Below are 20,865 nucleotides of genomic sequence, written 5' to 3' on the forward strand. Positions count from 1 at the left end.
AAGAAAACTTTAACCTTTTTAAAGTCACAAAACAGAGTAAGAATGAGAAAAATACTGTTTTGCTCCCAACGAATGAACCAAGAGCCTACATGGGTGCACTTTGCTACGTGGCAGTCAGCTCCCGTGACAATCTTCATTCCAGGACGCGGTCTGTGTTGCACGTTCACAATAAACTGCAGTTTCACTACAGTATCACTTCCTGTTTTCAACCTCTTCATTTAGACCAGAAATCACACACTTGAGGGTAACCACTAGGCTCTCTTATTTCAGAACTGCTCTGAATTTTGGAAAACCAATACACAAGCTTAAATTCAGTAGATTCCATGTGAACTGCAAACAGTATTTAAATAAAACCTCAAATCCTGTAATATTTTTCAATAATTTATTATACATAACATGCAATGCAGAATTTTGAAAAATCTAGTTTAAACACTCAAGAATCTCATCCTGAAATATAGATATTTGACAGCACCATCACAATCACATCCTCAAACAGGCATTCGTTCACATTACACATTTCAGAAAGATTCTGGCACAATGAGGAATGTCTCTTCGTGACGGACCCGCTGGGCCCTCCCCGGCTGCTCAGACACTGCCCTTCCCGAAGCAGGCCTCCGGCAAAGCCCTCCTGACCCGCGCCCCGGCCGCCCGCTGCCCGCCTCCTGCTCGGGGCGCCCACCTCGACCCCTGCCGTGGTCCTGCCTTGTTTACGCTGCTCTCCACACAAAACGAATTTGAGATGCAATGGGTCTGCCAAAACCCTTTTCTCACTTGACTCCGAGGCTCACCTGCCACCACCTGCCAGCCCACTCGCCTTCCCACGTCAGGCAGGGTGTAATCTCTGGCTCACTGAGGTTCCCATGGGATCCTCTTTGTTCCCTCGGGACTGGCGCAGACGGCTCCTCCCCACAACTCCCTCCCGGGGTGCCTCCCCGAGTCCCTGCAGCTGGCCTCTACACCATGGTCACTCCTTTATTTATAACCTGCTGTGAGGAAATCCAGAATCTTCCGGAACCAGTACATTAGCAGGTTAGCTGCTGCCACATCCATTAAATGTAAGTTGGCAACACAGCACCGATAACATGGCAAAACCAGTGGTTTAGAAAGTTAGAAACCTCAGCATTCCTGAGCGTGACACCAAACGCACTGCGTCAGGCAGGGACACCAGCCCCCGGCTGTCGGGTCGTGGCAGAGGAAGCACAGCCGTTCGGAAACCACAGATAATGTATCTCCATTTTCTCGCAGGATGGAGTCACGAAGTTACCATCACTTCTTTTCATTCTAAATAAGCTCAACTCGTAAGTACACCTCCTATCACAGCAGGCCTTCAGCCGAGGGGATGACTCAGAAGGACCACCGGCACCTACGCGGTCTACTTAAGGCTGGCCGCAGACAGACTTTAATGAAAAGTCATCGACAACGTGTCCTGAAATACGACTACTTTTAAAAAGACCCTTGGGGGTAAGGGGACACATCAGTAACCCACCAAGAAGCAGGCGAACTCTGGCTGGCGTCTGAATCTTCCAAAAGGGGTCCAACCCTGCACTGACATTGACCTGGTGAGTATTCCCTGTTTCACAGATGGCTCTGCGTGCACGCCTGTCCCCATGTCCCCGTTCCCGCAGTCGCGCTCCCTTCCTGCAGACTGGCCGTCTCCGGGGAGACGCCCCTCCCTCTTTCCATGCCAGCTCCCTCCCACTTCTGCTATTTGAAATAAATCTCACCTAGACGTCACGTGTAGCTCGGGGCTGTAAACTGGCCATAAGAATTGTAAATGAAACTGCTGTACAGATCGACGACAGTTCCACCGGTAATTATTTCAGAAAAACAAAGTCACGGATGAGTGCACCTGGAAGTGAATGAGCTCTAAGGAGTTCTAACTATACACGTGTCAGATCAACATGGGTAGTTACTTTCAACCCCAAAGACCACAATCTTGGAGCGACTCTAGGGTGACCCAGTGCCTCAATCCCGCGGGGGTGGCGTGGCTGCAGCAGGTGCACAGAAGAGCCAGGACGCTCTGCTCCCTGCCAAATGCCATCTGCACTGGGGACAGGCCAGCCATGTAAGGCGCCAAGTCACAATCACTCCTTAACACTGCGGGGCTCTCCTGCCACTGGCCCCATTTCATTCAAATAAAAATAAGACTGTGATAGACTATGATAAAAAATGAGTGAAACAAAATTTTTTCATTTCAGAAATATGAAACCACTTAACTTACGCCTTATTTCTACACAACAATGCACAAACTAGCCTAGTAAGACTGAACTTAAAAAAACTTACTAAACAAATTCTTCTACGTTAAAAAATAAAAATGGGGTCTGGAAGTTACAGCTTTTTGCTGCTCTGCATCAATGGGTCACATGTGTCATTAAACGAATGCAGAGATCAACTACACAGCACTGACCAATGCCAACTAGAGGGACAGGGACAAAGTGCTCTTTGGACGCCGGTGCACTGACATGGGACATCTGGCAGCGCGCCGTGGCCCCAGAGCACTGGAGTGTGGGAGCCCGAGCTGAAATGTGCAGTAAGCGCAAAACATCCCAGACCTCAGAGACTCATATGGAAAAGAGGACCTAGAACATCTCACTCATGACTTGTGCTGACATGTTGAAATCACAACAACTTGGACATACTGCACACTATTAAAGTTAACTTGTTTCTTTTCACCTTTTTAATGTAGTTAACAGAAAATTTAAAATTACCTATGTGGCCCACACATTCTATTTTCTACTGGACAGCACTGCTTTAAAACTGTAAGCTTTTCACAGTGTATCTGTTACTAGTAACCACAGAAACTAGCAATAAATCTAATTATGCAGATAACTGGGTAAAAGAAGATCACACCACAATGTATGTGCTAACAGCACACCCTGATTTCCAGCTGTGAGAAGAGCAACCACAGTATAATAAATGAACATGTAAAGAATAAATAATTTTGAGAATTAATTGCCTAAAGGTACCTAAACTGGTATTTGAAAAGACATTATTGCATTTTTGGTCTGTTATTTATAAAAACTGCAATTAAAAGAATAAGCATAAGCATTTGGAATTCATTTAACAAATCAAACTCCTTTTTAAAACCTGTCTTCTGGACAGCAGTTATATATTCCAATGGCATCAGGAACTATGAATTTCACAAGACACAATTCTGGAATTTAATTAAGTACTAGAAGTAAATGTTTCAATATCAAAGCCACAGCTTCCCTCCCGGAGGCACTGAAGAAGGCAGTGCCGCTGTGTGGCACCTGTGCCCTTCAGCGTGGTTTCCGAGGATCAGACAACAACAACTAGACACACGTTAGCCAGGCGGTGGGAGACACATCAAGGAGCTCGGTGCTCAGTCCTTAAAAAAGCAAGGAGAATGAAACAACAAAGGTCACTCCCGTGCTGTTAGCATTTCTTAACACACATCTTGAAGCTGCTTTCCCTTCCCTTAAAAGGCAGAGAAGAGGAGGGAAGGAGAAGGCATAGGGAGAAGGGGGTGAAGGCAAATTACGTCTGGAATTTACCTGCAGGACAGGTAGGAACAGAGGGAGCAGCGGAGACGTCACAGAAAAGGTTCTCCTGACGAGTGGCAGGCGGCAGAAACCATGCTGCACTCTCCCCAGAATTCAAAGAACACGCACTGATCAGGCAGTTGCTTTCTGTATCTGATGAGAAACGGCTCCAAGTTTGGAAAGGCTGCTCCCAAGTGCCCCGTTTTCTCTGAATCTTCCAGGCACTTGGGAAAGACTGAAGTGCAGGTCTGTCGCCTCTCGCTCAGAGACTCAATCAGAAGGAGCCCACACTCAAATTCCAGCAGCAAATTCTGAGTGCGTGTGGGTGTATGACATGATTAATGGCCTAAAAACATCATTAAAACACAATCCAAAAATAAAAAAAAAAACCTGGCGGCAGCCAGAGGCAGACACGCCAGCCGGAGCAGCATGAATCCGGCCATTGTCTGCGGCCAAGCCGCTCCGCCCTCCGCCCCCTGCCCTGAGCTGCTTGACTGCTAGTCAGACAACTAGTTCTGATTCATTAACTACTGAAACTCAGACCAGTTTTAAAAACATAGTATGGCTCAGCTCTCAGCTCTCTCTTTTTGGTCAGAATTACCTTCACGCCGAAAGCGTCCGTTTTAAAACTGGTTCCTGATACCCTCTCCACCCCAGGCCCCGCTAGCGGGTGACTGAGCTCAGCGCCCCCAGGCCCGGTGCTCCTACCAGCGCCCCCAGGGCCAGGGCCACCCCTCCAGTTGCCGCAAGCCCAAGTACGGAACAAGGACACAAGCCACCTGTCCTCTCTCCATGGGGCCAACGAAGGAAACCAGACGGGTTCTTCATCGGGCCCCGCAGACGGCCGCCCTGAGACAGGTGTGCAAGGCGTGGCGTGTGGAGCGCGCTCCCCCAGCGAGGGCACCGCTCCGCGAGTCTCAGGGTGTCTGTGGCTCAAACGAGACGGGGCAGGAAGGTGACCTCGGGGCGCCCGCGCAGGGGTGCCGGGCGAGGCCGGGGTCTGGACCTAGGTGAGGCCAGCCCCCTTCACTCAGGTGACTCTACAAACGCCGTCGTTCCCCACACACACTACCACGCGGAAGGAGGGCCCGGCTTCAGCGCATTAACATTCACCGCTCCCGCTATTTTAATGCCGTAGCTGAACTCACTCTTTCAGTCAACCCAGGAAACCTGATTTAGGCCACTGCCATAAAACAGGTGAAAAAATAGGTGAAACGCTGTTCTTTCACGCAATTCACTATTAGAACAAAAACACAAAATATTGTTTTATGAGCACTGGCTATACAGGGTACTCGGTCATTTCACACGACTTAATGGAAAGTTATTTCTGGCATTTCCACGGGGGAAAGTCTGCAGTCACATTGGGCACCTCGGCATTGATTTAAAAAGGAACTGAGAACTTCCTGACTTCATTCCTTTGACCAGGTCTTTCCCACGTGGCAAGGACAGTAAGGAGAACAAGGGGGGGTCTCAGATCTCTCAAAGGACTAAATTGTACTTCATGTAAGGAACCTACTTTTCAAACAGTGAGAAGGTGGTTTATTAATAAACAGTTTTCACCCTCTCCTTTTTTAAGGCATGAGAACTTTATTTTGTTTTAAGTTAACTAAATAAGATTTCAAAACAAACTCAGTATTCAATCAAAACACAAACTAAGGTTCAATTAACCAGTCACTTTAAAATAATGTCGTAAAAATCCTAAATATTTTTCACACTGTCATTTTTATGTTCACTTTTAGAAAAAAAAAAGGTTTTGGAGAAAGCCTACAGGAAAAACCACGTCATGTGGCCAAAAGAAAGTTGTATCGTGGACATGCTTGTATGCGCTCCCGGCAAACTACATAGCAGTGGTTACCACTATTTCAAACAATTTTCACATTATACCTAGCAGGGCTAAATTAACAGGTTTCTTCCTTGTGTAAAAAGCACGTAGGAGCCTCCTACTTTTATGAACCTTAAGAACCTGCAGGGCTGAGACAGAGCAGTCAACATTGGGGGAGGTAATTACAAGCTCCATTAAGTGGTGGCTTCAGGAGCAAGTGAATTACCGGCAGGTCTCAACACGTCACAGCGCAAGAAAAGGCGTCCCTTGGAGCCCACAGCTGGAGTCTGCAGGACACCCACCTCCACCACAGCACCCCAAGAACTCACCCCAGATCCCGCTCTTCCGACAACAGAGAACCACATTTTGAGCTCTAGGACCACATCAACTGCTCCAGCTGCAAAACGCAACCGTCTACGTCTCTCGGCTACGACAGCAAGCAGCACGGCTGGTCTGTCCAGACTCGGCCACCGCAGTCCCGAGGAGGGTGCTGCCACGCCACAAGACATCTGCCGTCGACTGACGGGAACCCAGGCAACATTCGGCTCTTGCGTAACCAGTCAGCTCGGGTTTTCCTTTACTTTGTGCTTTATTAAACTTTAAAAAGAGCCAGAAAAATAAAAAGGAGGGACTTGTTTGTATTTTAAAACTCCAGATTAAACAGGAAGCACCGTGCTGTGCACTGGTGAGTAAGAGGCAGGCTGAGCCTCCCCAGGAGCAGGGCTTTGCGAGTGGACTGGACGCGGCTGCTCCAAGCCATCTGGATTTCGTAAGGCTGCACCGCAGCGTGGAAGGGGCGCTGGCGAGCTGAGCACCAGAACACTGCCCAGGCTCACAGCGGCGAGGCCACAGGCTAATCAGGAAGAAATGAGAAGGGCTGAACCAGATACAAAGGCCGTAGCAGAAAAAGCAAAACCACACAGACACAAGTAAGTGTTTTGGGGGTGAAGCTCAGCCACGGAGGCCTGCGGGCCCCTCTGCAGGAAAACCCGCAGCACAGCGACGAGGAACGAGAGCCAAAGTGACTGGCAACAGGGCCCTGTGGTCACTGCAGTCCTGTGATCACTGGGGCCCGGGCCAAACCCCCCAGGCTCCTCTCCCCGTGGCTGTGTGGAGGGCAAGGAGGGGAAGCAGCCTGCTCCAGGCACCGCCAGTACCGTGCGGCAGGGAAGGGGTTGCCCGTGCTCAGGCCCTGGAGGACAGAGCAGCGTACGGAAGGGGAGAGACCCTCATCCGTGTCAGGGTAGACACCCGTACACCCAGTTCCTCGAACCTCCAAGGTCAGTCTGTGCTGTCACCATGACTCACGCAGACCCCTGCTGACCTGGCAATGGGTACAAATCAAACGACTTGTTTTCTGTTGCTGAACATTCTTTCCAAATACCAAAGATACTCCAAATAAACTGTAGAAAAACGGACTCCATTAAGCAATCAAATACACACACGAAGTAACGCTTCCACGTGCCCAGCTGCTGAAGACAGAACCAGGGTGGTACTGTCATATTTCTCCCCCCACTTCACTATATCCAACTCGGCAACCAGCCTGAAAGCTGTCATTCAACAGGTAAGTCTTAGTACCTGAGATGCCCCAGACAGGTATCCTCAGCAGCAGACAGGATGAGCCAGGCCTGAGAGGGCGTCTGTCCCAAGAGAGTCACATTTGTCTCCATCCCCACCACTCCCTTCTTGGCTGCGCCGCGAGGACCGCCCGTCTGGAAAACCAGGAGCAGCTTCCCTACTGGTCCCCCGTGTACTTCGGAGCCCTTCTGACGCCCCTCCACAAAGCAGTAAGAAGAAACTTTCAAGACTGCACTCTGATCACATGATGCCTTTATTTGAACTCCTCTGATGGCTACTTATGAAGCCCACAACTCCAGCAAGCCCTGGAGCTTTCCGTGTGTGTTTACTGGGCCCAGCCACACCCCTTCCCTGCGCACTGCCCTGCCAGCTCTCACGCCTGCGGAGACCACACAGCTGCCAGGCAGACGTCTGTGCACCGTCCAGCCCCGCAGGGAAAGCCTGCACCCTGGCTCACCGGGTCTGGTCTCGCCTCCTCTCAGGCCGCCTCGACAGGCTCCCCGGCTCACTGCGCTCCGGCTGCGCCGGCAGCCTGTGCACTCACGTGCCCCCGTCTGTGCCTCTTCCCGCTGACACGGCCCGCCCTTCCCTCAGGGAGGCCGTCACTGATCTCTGCTCTGCCCTGGAGCTCAGATACTGAGTAAGTATCCCTGAATAAAGAATGACCCCTGATGTCATTCTCTCACTCTATTTTTTGCCTTGTCCCTTGAGGGATCGAGGGTACATACTGGAGAAGCAGTTGCCTGGGATTTCAGATATTCTTGCCAGAAGAAAACGTCACTAGGTAAAGAATTACTTTCTCGGGAGCCAAACATGCGCTTGGTCTATTTTACAAGCAGATTCATTAATTCATTCATTCTCTTTGGACGAAGTCTGGTATCTCTTTCCAAAAATCTTTTCGTATTACTTTTGTTCCAGATCTTTTCTACGGAAGACGTCTGGAAAGACCAGAAAGAGCAGGGGGAAAATCCCTGATGTGTCAGAGAGGATGCCCCCGTTGAGAAAAGGGAGGTGCTGTCTGGTCCCCGGAAAGGAAGGGGCGGGCCCCAGGGTGTGAGTCTCATGGCGGGGGCTCTCTGCTTTGTGGCTCTGTGTAGATGTGCACTCAGCCATGCTCCCCATTTGGCTCCGGTGGGGAAGCAGCTCATCTTTGACTTGCAACTGTCTGCACTCCCCAGTAAGCCCCAGATTTATAATGCTATATCCTAGTTAGAAATATTATTAACGCCTCCATTTTCCAGTTTTTTTAAACGAATCTTTTAAAATGTCTTAGTATAAGAAGCAAGGAAAAAAAAAAAAACTAGAGACTGAAAGATCAAAAATGAACGTCACACCCTAACCTCACACGTGAGGCATGTCACATCCTCTCCCAGAATCGTATCATCTTAACGATTAACCGCTACTTCAGTCTCCGGCACACTCAAACGCGAGGAAACCCATCTTTCGACTACCACGACCTTGAGACGGACCCCTGTGTGCCCCCAAGCGCTGTGAGGCTATACTGGCTTCTGACCACAGGTCACAAGCCCTTTTAGGACAGCAAGGATTCTGGGTCGTTTACATTCTTCTGACTTTCTTCTTTGATTTCACAGAGAGAACACTTTCCTTCTGACGCCTCAGGGTACGAAGGCAGATGCCCAGAGCACACGCTAGAGCTCAGAGGGGCTCCACACCGCACAGCAGAGAAGCCATCAGCCGGGACGGGGTAGGCGGCCAGGCGCGGCCCCGGGAACCACAAACGAGAGGCCCATCACAGGTGTGTGGCCGACAGCCTGGAGATAGGCAGAGGTGGCGGGGAGCACTCGGTCAGCACTGGGTGGTGAGGACCAGGAGTCTGGCTCCCTTTGGGCCCAACTACCAACCCCAGGTAATGACAAGGCTCCGCCCGGCAGGCCTCCCGGGGGAGCAGAGCACCCGCAGCCCACCTGGGGCGCTACTGCCTGCAGCCAGCCATGCTCCTGCCTGGGCTGGGCACGGGGCTGCCCCCGCCGGCTCTGGGCTTTCTCCTCTTTGCTGCCTGGCTATAAAAAGGCAAGAGACCTTGGCTCCGGGCTCCTCATGGCAGCAAGAGGACATCCCCCTGCTCTTCACCTGATCCGCACCAGGGACCACTCCCAGGGAGGGTGGAATCTTGGGGCTGCCACCCTATTGTTTTGTCTGCTGTCTGCACTCGCAGGCCAGGGGGTAAAGCTGGACTGTGACTTCCCGTCTGGCCCCTGTTCTAATTGCCCACTCACAGCTGGCCGCCCGGTGAGGCCAGGGGCCCGCCTGAGGGGAGGGCAAGGGAGTGACCAAGCGCCAGGACACGGTGTCAGAGGGAAGGGGTCAGGTAGACCAGACCCGCATTTACAGAAACAGGCAGCTTCAGGCTGAAAGAGGTGAATAACCCTGCAGAGGAGGGTTTCACATCTCAGGTGAGAGAAGGACCTGAAATTCGATTTTACGCAGCAGAAAACGTGGAGGCCGCCTCTTCCCTGCATGTTGAAGTGTGGGAGGGCGCTTTTCATTCTAACACTGTTGACTCAGTAGGTGAGCAAAGAGAAGCCTGTCCACGGGCGCTCTTTCCCACCCAGGCCCCCAGGATCTGAGCTGTGGGTCATCCAGTTACAACAGTCTGCAAACACGGCCCACAAGCAGCACCCTTATCAGGAGGCATCCCTGTGAATTCTGGACTGGGAGCTGGGTCAGCGGCCAGACCGACCTCCGGGCCCATGGTGGGTGACCCACAGACCCAGTGCTTCAGAACCAGACCACTGTGCCCCAGATAACACCTGCCACACAGGCGCTGGGAAGGCTTGGCTCCTCCCACTGACCCCTGACCGAAGCCCACCTCCCCAGTCCCAGAGCCCGTCATCCGACTACACACTGGCCCCACAAGTGGCATCCTAAAATCTCAGGTTCATCATGTCCCTCTTTTGTTCCAAACCCCCTCTCTGTGGTGTGACTCTCAAAGTGCCAGTCACATCTTTAAAATCAATTAAGCACCTGTGTTCTCCCCTCTCCCCAGCAGAGGTCTGGGGTCAGCCGGAACGCAGGCGGCGACTGGCTGTCACTTCCCCCACAGCCCACGGCAGCCCAGCTCCCCACCGGAGGGAGCCCCTGGAGACCAGAGCCAGCACTCTGCTCGGGAGCAGGAGCCCAGGCCCTGACGCACACGGAGCAGGGGGTCAGGGCCCAGGCTTCCCACAAGCAGGAGGCCGCCCAGCGGACAGCTTGGCCCTGACGGCTGCTGACTCCAGGCGTAAGGAATGCAGTGTGGCCGCTCTTACCCACCAGCTGCGTCCTACCTTTGCAGCAACAATGCTAAGGCCCATTCCATTTTGCTTTTTTAGGGTCACAGTGATTATTTCAGGTTCTTTCCTCAGAGGCTGAGCCTAAAGGACAAAGAGAAAAATTTACTGTGCAGCTGACACAGAAGGGCTTCCACACCACTCGTATTCCCGTGGGGGTGGGGGAATGAAGAGGAGGGGGAAAGGAAACAGTAAAAAAACAAAAAAAAATGATACAGATGCTCTTCACATGAACACTCACACTCCAGACACCAGAGCCTTAAAGAGGAATCATCATAAATGCTGCTGAAATGTTGTTTAAGGAGCTTCATTTGCAAAATAAAACTAACCCTAATGCAACTGTCACGTTAGAAAGGCCTGGCCATTAAGACAGAACTAAATGTTTACTTTATTACCTTTCAAAACAAATTACTAGGTGCTTTTAAAGAAGAAATTAAACTCATCTTAGTTGTAACAGAGTTGATCTACATCCCTGTCTCTTACACAGCAAACGTAAAGCAGCGCAAGACCCAGGCAGCGGCCCTAAGTGCTCCGCACCGTATGCGCCCGCAGCGGGAGGACAGCCCCGAGCGCCCCAGTCACTGCCCCAAAGACCGGCCACTCCTCCAACAGACCCGTAAGCAAAGGAGAAAGTGAAATTATCCACTGAAGTCACGTGTAACATACATGTCATACCTCGACTGAGAGTCAACAAAATCACGAAAGAGAACTACCACCACGTACACACTGAGAGGATTACACACGCAGTGTGAAGGCGCAGTGCCGAGAAGTGGTAGTTACACACGTGGTTGGCTAATTTAAAACCAAAGTCTGTATGAGAATATTTTAAGCGAAATAAACAAGATTAGGTGACCAAACTTTTTTAAAAAATCAAGACCTGAAATCTCCTGAAGGATACATGAAAAACTAGAAAGATGAAAAAAATCAAGATTCCATCTAAGGTACTTGTTTTTCTATAAAATTTGGGAATTAAAAATTTTGCTATTACTTGGGACCTGACAAACAGCTAACAAGGTCAACACAAAGTACTTGCAGCAAGTTCGCTGCGTCAGCAGCTAAACGTGTTACCTACTTGGTGTAACAGCAATCATCAACTAATTCAGTTTTTGGAGATAGGTATGGTACCTGCTCAAATCTAAAGTCTGCTACTAAGCAAAAATAATGACTTTGAATTTAACATACAAAATATACATCACACTCTTTACTTATATTAAGTACCGCCACCTTACATAATCTAAGTTTTCTTAGAAATCAGGTTAAGTACAGGCACAGTTTTGGCTGAACACTACTTGGCAACCTGAATACTGCAAGAGTTTCTAAAGCTTCAGAAGAGCCATGGTTGTTTCTCACAGCCATGAATCTCCGAACCTCGGCCGAGGTACACTGGCCCGCCTCGTGCCTGCAGGGCAGGCAGGCAGGTGAACTGCCACACGCAGCCACACGCGACACCCCGACCCCTCTGCATAGTGAGCGCTCAAGCGTGTGCTCACATCTGCTTGCTCCTCTGAACCCGCAAGTGGCTTGAGAGGTGGAAATGGCAATTATGTTGGAGGTAAAGTTTAAGATAAATGAAACTGAACAAGAAAGTACAAAAGGAAAAATTTCATTTGTTTGTGTTTTCTGGATGTTATGTGAAACAACTCTGATGTGGCGTCACCTTCTAAGACTCGGAAAACCATCCTTTCTTGTTAAAACTCTGTATGAAGCATGGCAGAATTTTCCTTAAAATCTATCAGGCTAGTAAATATTGAGATTGACCACTCTTTCAAAAAGATATAAAATATTTAGTAAATAATTTGATACATATTTATGACAAGGCAGAACTAACTAGAAAAAAGAAAAAAAAATTTTGAACCTAGGAAAAATTTTCTAACAAACCCCATTAAGGCTACCATATCAGTATATTTTTAAAATAATGTATTATGGCCAATGTAACCGTGGGTATAGTCTTTATTTTTAAAGCTATCATTGTTTATACACAAAACTGTATAGACATGAACTGAAAATAAAAAATATTTTCAGATCGTAGGACCCGCTTCTGTTTCCAGTCCAACCATCACCCCACAATACTTGCCAGCTCCGCGTTCTCGCGCACCAGGTGGCTCTCGTGATCCACTCCTTCAAAGTGCACGGTCCAAGTACCTGGGGAACGCGGGTGAGGAATCAACCTGCAAAACCCTGGGGAGAAAATAAGCAAGCTGTAAGGATGAGAAGCACGCCTCGTTGGGCCCACGATCTTCCCCAAGCGAAACCGCGTAAGCACCACCCGCTAACACCTGACGGCGTTTTCTGTCCTCACTCGACCTCCACGCCCCGTGACAGCCAAATCGTTCAAACAGCTAAGATCACATATTTGCTTTGGCCCAGTGGAATTTCAGCACCAAGCAGAAAAATGAAGGAAGTTTCCCATCTTCTTTGCTCCAAAGAACCACTCCCCCTTCCATGAGAAATCACAGAGCTGCACCATGGCTGCTTCCCCGCTCATCGGCTTCCTCTGCTCGACTAAGAGCTCCACGGTGACAGCGAGTCTCCAACAAGAGGAGAGGAAGAGGGACCGGAGAACGACACGCACAGGGTGCCTCCCACACCTGCAGACATGGGGTTGCGTGCCTCACGGCCACGATGTTCTCTAACTCGTACAGCAATCCTGGGGTAAGACGGGCCTCTTCTCATTATCCTGTGTCCAAATCTTCTCGTAAGTCACACTCAAATTTCTTCCCAATAAAATTTAGAATCACCCTTCTATAAAATTTTAGAGTGTCTTTGCACCTTCACCAGGGACAGGTGACACCTTTACAAACTAAGCCCCGGCACTCTCATTCCATCAGACCGCACAGTGCTCCCAGACACCCTACAACAGGCCTCCTCCGGTCACGCGGGTCCTCCGGGCCCTGGTCTCTACAGCGTGGCCTGACGCGCAGCGTGGTGAGCAGACGGGCCTGGCCCTGGTGACCTGGGCCTGGTGGGCCCAGCAGAAAATCCCGTCTGCGCTAGGGCTGCCCCAGCAAGGGTCATTGTAGCTGTTGTTTTTGGACAATTGTGCGGTTGTTTGTGTAGAGGGCAAAGAAGACGCACAGATATACTTGGTTACAATTACATATAAGCTAATTTGACTTAGCTTTAGTCCTTTTTTTAAAAAAAAAATCACTGTTTCAATGAAATATTACCTACAAGTTACTTCTCTCTCCCATTTTAGGGAATCTTAATTATCGTGGTTTTGAAATGTCAACAGTTGTAATTCATTTTCTTGTTTTTCCAAACGTCAGGTTCCACAATGTCTGGACCACGTGCAAGAAGACGTGTGGCTCTCAGCCCGAGGAATGCGTCTCGGCTCAGGGATGAGTCCGTACTGGTTTTATGGACTTCTCTCTCAGACTTGTGTTGTACGAGAAACAGAAGGACTATGAACCGAGAGCACACAGTGGTTCTTTATTTGCCTTACAGAGAATTGGTATGAAGAATTAAAAAGGCTGAGGTCATAAAAGAAAACACCCAGTTCTCTGTGAGTCTTCTAAAGGCACCTTTGTACAAGGCTCCATTATCATCTGAGAGGCATGAAACGACACGGGGGTGCCAAGGCCATGATGAAACAGCACACGCGTCCCACAGCCAGTCATCAAGGCACCCCGAGGGCAATCACGGAGGAAACACCAGCACCAAGCCAAGAGCCCACTGCTCCCCGCCTGGCAAGTGTCTACCCTACAGCGCCTACTGCAAACCCAGCAGCTGCACACACTCGACTTACACGTATTTGACAGAAGCTAGTAAATGAGCCTCCTGCAGACTAATTCACAAGGTAGTAAAAAGCAGCCTGGCCGAGCACGCGGCACGTGAAGGCCTGTCCCGTAGGAAGCATGCTCCAGCTCGGAAGACAGATGTGCACACACGTTCAGACGCGGCCACCGCACACCATAAAGGAACATAAGAGCCACTCGTGGGGACGGTGGCTGAGGTGTTACGAAGAGGCTGAGGTTTTCCGGGCAAAGGGATGCCTGGCTGGAACTCAAGCGTGGAATTTTAGGCAGTAGGAAGAGGAACGAACATACAGAGTAACAGCGTGGACCATAATGGCACAGGTGATGGCGTGCCCGCCAGGCCGGTGTGCTCCAATCCGGCGGGTGATGGGGCGAGGTTCAGAGCAGGAGGGCAGGGACCAAGCCCAGATGTACGAGCTCCGAGGGCAGGGTGGTGGTGGGGGGCCGTGCCATGAGGACATCCGGGGGCAGACGGGAGAAGCAGTGCACGTGGCAGCCCACGGCAGCGGCTACCTCAGGCCCATCACTCTGGTGGGCCGCGGGCTCTTCCAACAGGCACTCCTGGCTCGGGGACACCCAGCACCTGACTGCCGCCCACCCTCCTGCCCCCCTGCACCCCCGCCAGTCTCAGCATCAGAGCCAAACGCAGGGCCCCAGTCCACTCCTGCCCGCCGCTCTCACCCCCCACGCGGCTGCTCTGAGAGCCGCACCCCTCTCTGCGCCCCGGAGGACAGCGCTGGGGCCAGCTCCGAGAGGGCTGCAGACGCACATGACGGCTGCTGTACCAACGCCCATCAGCACAAGCAGCTGCCTCTGTGAAATGACTTTTTTAAGACTACCAAAACCTTTGAAGACATAAAAATCTATTGTGGTGAGTGCAATAATATCGAAGTAAAAAAATCACACTCACTAAACTTACATATTTTTTGTTTTGCTTAAATTAACTCCCAAATTTTGGGTCTATTTTTCTGCTCACTTGTGTTCCACATTACAAACAGAAGCAGACTGGGACTGAAATTTGGTCTGATTAAAAGCTCAGGCTTCAGCTGTAACTGTGGTACAGGCAGACCTCATTTTATTGCACTTTGCAAAAGTTGTGGAAAAAAAAAAGTTGTGTTTGTTTGTTTGTTTTAATATAAATTAATGGAGCAAGTCTACAGGTGCCATTTTTCTAACAGCACCTGCTCACTCTGTGTCTCTGTCACATTTTGGTAATTCTCGCTATATTTCAAACTTTTACATTATCATCGCATCTATTAGGTGATCTGTGATCTCTGATGACTATGACATGCTGAAGTCTCACATGATGCATAGCATTTTTTTTTGATGGTTAGCATTTTTTAGCAATAAAGAATTTTTTAATGAAGGTATGTACTTTTTCCCGCAAACATAATGCTTTTGCACACATAATAGGCTACAGTATAGCGTAACCATAACTTATACGCACTGGGAAGCCAAAAAATTCATGGGACTTCGTGCTGCAACATTCACTTCACGGCAGAGGCCTGAAATCAAGCCACGACGTCTCTGAGGCGTGCCTGACTGTCCTCAGTGTGCATCAGCAAGGACGCGGGGGTGTCCCTAGGACGGGGAGACGGGCTGTGCCGGCGTCGAGCACGCCGGAGCGGGGCCGCGTGTGCAGGCAAGCCCAGCATCCTCGCTCGGGCTGCAGTCCCTGGTGCTCAACGCACAGCCCGCGAGGTGGGCGCAGTCAACAGGTCCCTGTGCAGGTGAGAAGGTGGAGGTGACAGGGTGGGGTCAGAACGCAAGCCGTTTGGGGCCAAGCCTGTGCTGCCCTTAACTACTTTACTCTGGTGGCACCAACACAAAGTTAGAGTTCGGTTTGGAGGCTAAATCAGGCAACTAGGATTGTAAAAAGACCGAGAAGAGAGTTGCAGTAAAGGCTCTTCCTACCAGCGTAGGCGCACTGTAACCGCGACCCTGGGAACAGGGCACATGCTCGCAGCAGGGCTGCGGGGTGGCCACCACGACCCCACGTCACCACAAAACGGCTCCTTCTGAGTCACCGCAACACCAGCTTTTCCAGAAGCACACACAGCGCTCCACAGAGTGGGCAGCCATTTACGAACACAGAACTAGCAAAATGTTCACTTCAGTGCAGGTCACAGTGCAGACTCTGGGTGTTGCAAACGCTAATTACCTCTCTGGCACAAAGGGTCCAAAAATTCTTGCAAACCACTTGGTACGTTTCTGACGACATCGCACGAGTAGCCGTCCTCCGGCAAGAGGAAGGGAAGCTGCAGGTCAGGGTCCTCCTGCAGCCGCACCTCCCGCCCGTCGCTGCGCGCCAGCTCGTCGGCCGTGTTCTCGGCAACGGCCACCACGCTGTCCACCAGGTCCTGGGCGGGAAACGGGTGTAGAACAAAAGAGGTGCTGAGTGATGGCGCAGCTGACCAACAATTCTTTTTAACAATGTTTGATTGCCCACGGTGTGACCTCACACACACACAGGGCCCCCACAGGGAGAGTGAACTGATCAATGATTCAGCAAACGCCAGCGGAGTACATACTCTCCACACATGAACTAAGATATTCATGATTCAGTTAAAACAATGTGTAGTTTTAAACAGAAAGAAATTGTTCAATCACAAGATGAGTTTTTTCCCTTTTCAAAAGTCATCAATTTTCCCTTGCACAGTTCTGCAACGTCGAGTTGCTATAACCTTATTTTCACAGTTAACGACACAGGGAAAAAGTTCACACAAAGTTAAATGTAAAAAAAATTAAGATAAAAATATCTACTCCCAGCTTATGCAGACGTAGTTTCTGCATTATGGGTTTATGACTGATTTTTGTTTAGAAACTCTCATGGTTCAATAATGTACACACAGTTCACAAACCCTAACTGCACAGTGGAATGGAGTGAACACACCAACTTGACCACCACCCGGTTCAGGGACGGAACGTCACACCCTCCAAGTCGCCCTCACTCCCCTCCCCTCGTCCCTGAAGTCACTGCTGCCCAGGCTTCCACCCCTAAGTCTGCCCGTGTGTCCCTGGAAGTCACGGACAGAAGCACGCTGTTCAGACCTGGTACTTGACTTCTCTTGTGCAGATCACGTCGTAACACCCACCCAGCTGCCGTGTGGCCACGGCCTGCTCCTTCCACGGTGGTGCCAACGTCCCTTCCTGTGACTATGACATGGCCCGTGTGTACGTGGCATTGCTGGGGGGCGGGTGGCGGTCTCCAGGTTTCGGCTACTTTGTACATGTCTTTGTTGGCATAAATTCAGTGGAGGAGACCAATCTATCCATCTGTTTAGGTTACCTCCCCATCTAATTCTCAGATGCCTGTATCAAGCTGATGGTAACTGTGATGGTGGGTTTACACAGCCTTTCTATAAACAGCCAGCAGACACTGTGAACTGTGTTTCTCACCCCATTCCTTCCGGGGGGAATGCCCAACTCTAGACTCTGCTCTGGAGGGGAATCTGGATTTACCAGTCAGACACCTCCGCACAGGTCTGGGAGGCAGCCCCTTGGGGAGACCCTGCAGCTGCTGCTGGCAGCACACTCGGCGACGTGACTCAGTACCCGGAGCCTGTGGTGCAGGGAGGCGGCCTGGGGCTAGGGCAGCAGCTTTTGGGCCTCAGGGCCTCAGGCCGGAGTGCTGCGCCCCTGAACTCAAGTGTCAGGGCAACTTCCCCACTTCCTCTCCCTGGCTTTCCGATGATTTTCCAAGCACTCGATTCCCCGAATTAGATCCCTTTCTACTCAAGATGCTGATGTCGCTTCTACTTCCTGCACTGAACCCTAGCGCATACAGATACCAACAGCAAAACTGTCCTCGTACGATGATTAAATGAATTATCTTATTTAAAAAAGGAGGTAACAGAGTAGAGAAGTTTTCCTTTTTCTTTTCACCCAGACCCCCTGTGCAAACACGGCCCACGCTGGAAGGAGACGCGGCGCCTCCCACTCACCGTGGGGACGAAGGGCTCGTCGGGCGCGCAGTGGTAGTTCTGCAGCAAGGCCTGGAGCTGCAGGGAGTTCAGCTTGAAGCAGGTGCTGTTGATGCTGGGAATGTCGTCAGCTGCGTACTTGTCCATCGTGAGCAAGGTGGTGGCCTGTTTAAAGGAATAAGCGGCGTGAACGCCACGATCTAAAAGCATCTGACAAACACTCGCGCTCACTAACATCTGCAAAGCTGCAACAACTTGCTAATTTGATTTTGAAATGCAGGATGTTTTTAAGGAAATACACTTCCATTAACATTAGCTATGTACATTAAACTGAACTCAAAACACTGTCTAGTAAAGGCTTTCAGATGACCTCTTCATTTTACTAAGATACGTATGTGTAATGAGACTCAATAATTTATGTTCATAAAGCATTTAAAAAGGCTCAGAAACGTCAAACATTCACATAACCACTCGGATTTCCAATTACTGGTGTCTGAGTAAGTTTCCCTATGATGACCTTTTTAGTAACCAGCTGACTCCATCACGGCAAGAGGGCAGAAACCTCTTTCTACACTAAATCTCTTCAAGCAATTGAGAAAAAAATACAAAATTAAACACTATAGTAGCAAGAAAAAAACCGCCCCGGATTACGAGGCTGCAGGCGCTCGCTGCTCGCTGGCAGAGCGCCAGCCCCCAGGCCCGGGACACCCAGGGAGCCCCAGAGCTGGGGGAGCTGTCAGGGCGCGGCTGCTCTGCGGTCCCCGGTCCCTCTCTTCTTCCCCTGCTACCCTTCGTGGGCTGACAGCTTTCCGGAGCCGGGGGCTTGGACTCCGCTCTCTGTCCCTGTGCCTACCACAGGCTTTGCTCTGTGCTTACCTGCCTCTGCATGAGAGTTAATCACCACCCGCTTCTACAAGGGACTTAGCTTTCAGTATGGGGCTTTACAACGTACACCTTACTGAGCTCAAATTTAAAAGCTCTTTAAAGTATTTACTCACCGATCACCACCTGTTACAGGCTGCACTGCGTCCTCCAAACCCCACATGGTGAAGTGCTAGCCCTACAACCTCAGAATGTGACCTGACTTGGACACAGGCCCTTGACAGAGGAATCAAGGACATTTGGACACTGACGTTCACCATGAACGTGGAGGCGCAGACGGGGTGACGTGCCCACAAGCCTGGCAGCAGACCAGACGCTGAGGGGACCGACCCCCCCACAACCCCCGGAGGAAGCAACCCGCCCGCACCCTGACTCAGACCTCTGGCCTCCAGAAGGCGAGACCACAAATCTGTTGTTTTAACCATCAAATCTGTTGTGCTTTGTTCTAGAGTTCCAGGCAAACAAACCAACTCGCTTGTGCACATGGAGACCCCGGAAGGAAGTGCCGAGGCTCTGCCGACCCCAGGTCCTCACCCAGGATGGAATCGGAGACAGTTACGGTGACGTCCGCGGGCAGAGGGGCAGCATGGCCGGGACCACCCACCTGCACGATCCTGCTGAGGTGGCAGTCGGCCGCCAGCTCCAGGCCCTGCTTCTCCGCCCAGGCCTCCACATGCCCCAGCTGCTGGCGGATAATGGCGCCCCAGTAGTGGGAGCACAGCCCCGACTCGGGGTCCGTCACCAGTCTGTTGAACAGCCACATGTTGATGAAGTGGAAGAGCTGCGAGAAGAGCTGGATGGTCAGCGCGGCGTTGACCCTGCAGCGCCGCAGCAGGGACATGGCTCCCGTGAGCGTGTGGAGGACGTCATCTGTGCGGGAGGACAGGGCACCCAGCATCACTGTGGGCTCGTCTCAGCTGGCAGCCAACCTGGCTACCATCTGCTCAGCCACTTTCAAAATACAACTCACTCTAGGGAACAGTGGCGCGGGCTCAAAGCGCACACAGGCGGTAGCTAACCATGCCGCCCGAGGTTCACCCTCGCTGGCGTGTGGGCAAGTGCTACAGCGTGACACGCCAACATGAGAACCGCTCTTGAACAAAACGGACGGTAGTTAAAATTCATTACTTTATAGAAGGCCAAATCCAACAGGGTATCACGTTTATTTTTAAAGTACCTCCCTCTCACAGACAGCAAACATTAAAATGAAGTCCAACGAGGAGGAGGAGGGAAGGAGGGGTGAAGGGGCAGAAGCCAGCCCTAACCTATCTTCGGTCTCTGCAGGCCGCTCTCCTCGGGGTCATCCAGAAAGGCTGGCATGTAATTGTTCAGCTCCGACTGAAGGCAGTGAACCAGGTACCTGCAAACACACGCACAGCTTTCACACTCTCAGCCTGACACCCTGCCGTAGCCAGACACAACGGCACGTTTGTACGGGCAGGTGTCACAATGTGTACTGCTCAGAAGTATCTGCCATGTGAAAAATGTACGTAAATAGTTGTACTCTTAGGGTTCTTGAAACACAGCTGGTTGATCAATTTTGCATATAGTTATTTATGCTTCTTGATATCCATCTCCAATTATGCTGGACAAAAACATTCAGTTTTGAAAATATAACAGGAAAACACATGACTGAAATCTTTATAGGACAGCATCATCTCCAAAACCTGTGCCTTACTTAAACGCCATCTGAACCAAGTGCGCTAGAACATCCTGGGCATCCAACGTGACCCGACTAAGATCTCGGTCCTGCTTAATGAAGTTGAGCAGCTCAGATGCGTTGGCCATCCAGAAGGCAAGTGCCCCTGCAATATTCTTCTGTTTCTGTGGACAGAACACGTTTCAATCAGCAACCAGAGGACAAACAAAAATCATAAAAATAAAAAGGAATGTTCTTGAAAAGCTGCTGAAGATAGACCAGTACCTTCCCATTTTCACCAAGGTATTTACCACAGATACCAGATATTTGCAAAGGAATTTGGGCACCTCCACAGCAATGGAAAGTAAATAACCATTGCCACTTCTTAGCGTTCGTGTAGAGACACACGGTCCCCTGAGCTACAATTTATGGAATCGGTGCAGAAAGGAGACATCAAATAATACAACACCAAA

At 50.5% G+C, this 20,865-nt stretch overlaps 1 protein-coding gene and 1 long non-coding RNA gene across 17 annotated transcripts in view; one reads left to right on the forward strand and one right to left on the reverse strand.

The window, feature by feature from the left end:
• Window positions 1-20,865, reverse strand: part of AFDN (afadin, adherens junction formation factor) — a 122,591-nt gene that overhangs the window by 25,473 nt on the left and 76,253 nt on the right. For all 16 annotated transcript variants that reach the window (XM_074367967.1, XM_074367964.1, XM_074367961.1 and 13 more), the window contains 7 exons: window positions 20,432-20,577; window positions 20,019-20,113; window positions 19,358-19,623; window positions 17,893-18,036; window positions 16,110-16,308; window positions 12,268-12,371; window positions 10,191-10,277 (listed from right to left, as the gene is read on the reverse strand). In XM_074367967.1, coding sequence (XP_074224068.1) covers window positions 10,191-10,277; window positions 12,268-12,371; window positions 16,110-16,308; window positions 17,893-18,036; window positions 19,358-19,623; window positions 20,019-20,113; window positions 20,432-20,577 — 1,041 coding nt within the window. The remainder of the gene's footprint in view (window positions 1-10,190; window positions 10,278-12,267; window positions 12,372-16,109; window positions 16,309-17,892; window positions 18,037-19,357; window positions 19,624-20,018; window positions 20,114-20,431; window positions 20,578-20,865) is intronic.
• Window positions 8,519-12,349, forward strand: LOC141578311 (uncharacterized). Its single transcript, XR_012508446.1, has 3 exons — window positions 8,519-8,659; window positions 10,681-11,134; window positions 12,216-12,349. It is a non-coding gene; the product is annotated as an uncharacterized LOC141578311 (long non-coding RNA).

This window comes from Camelus bactrianus, chromosome 8, assembly GCF_048773025.1.
Source record: "Camelus bactrianus isolate YW-2024 breed Bactrian camel chromosome 8, ASM4877302v1, whole genome shotgun sequence".
Lineage (NCBI taxonomy): Eukaryota > Metazoa > Chordata > Mammalia > Artiodactyla > Camelidae > Camelus > Camelus bactrianus.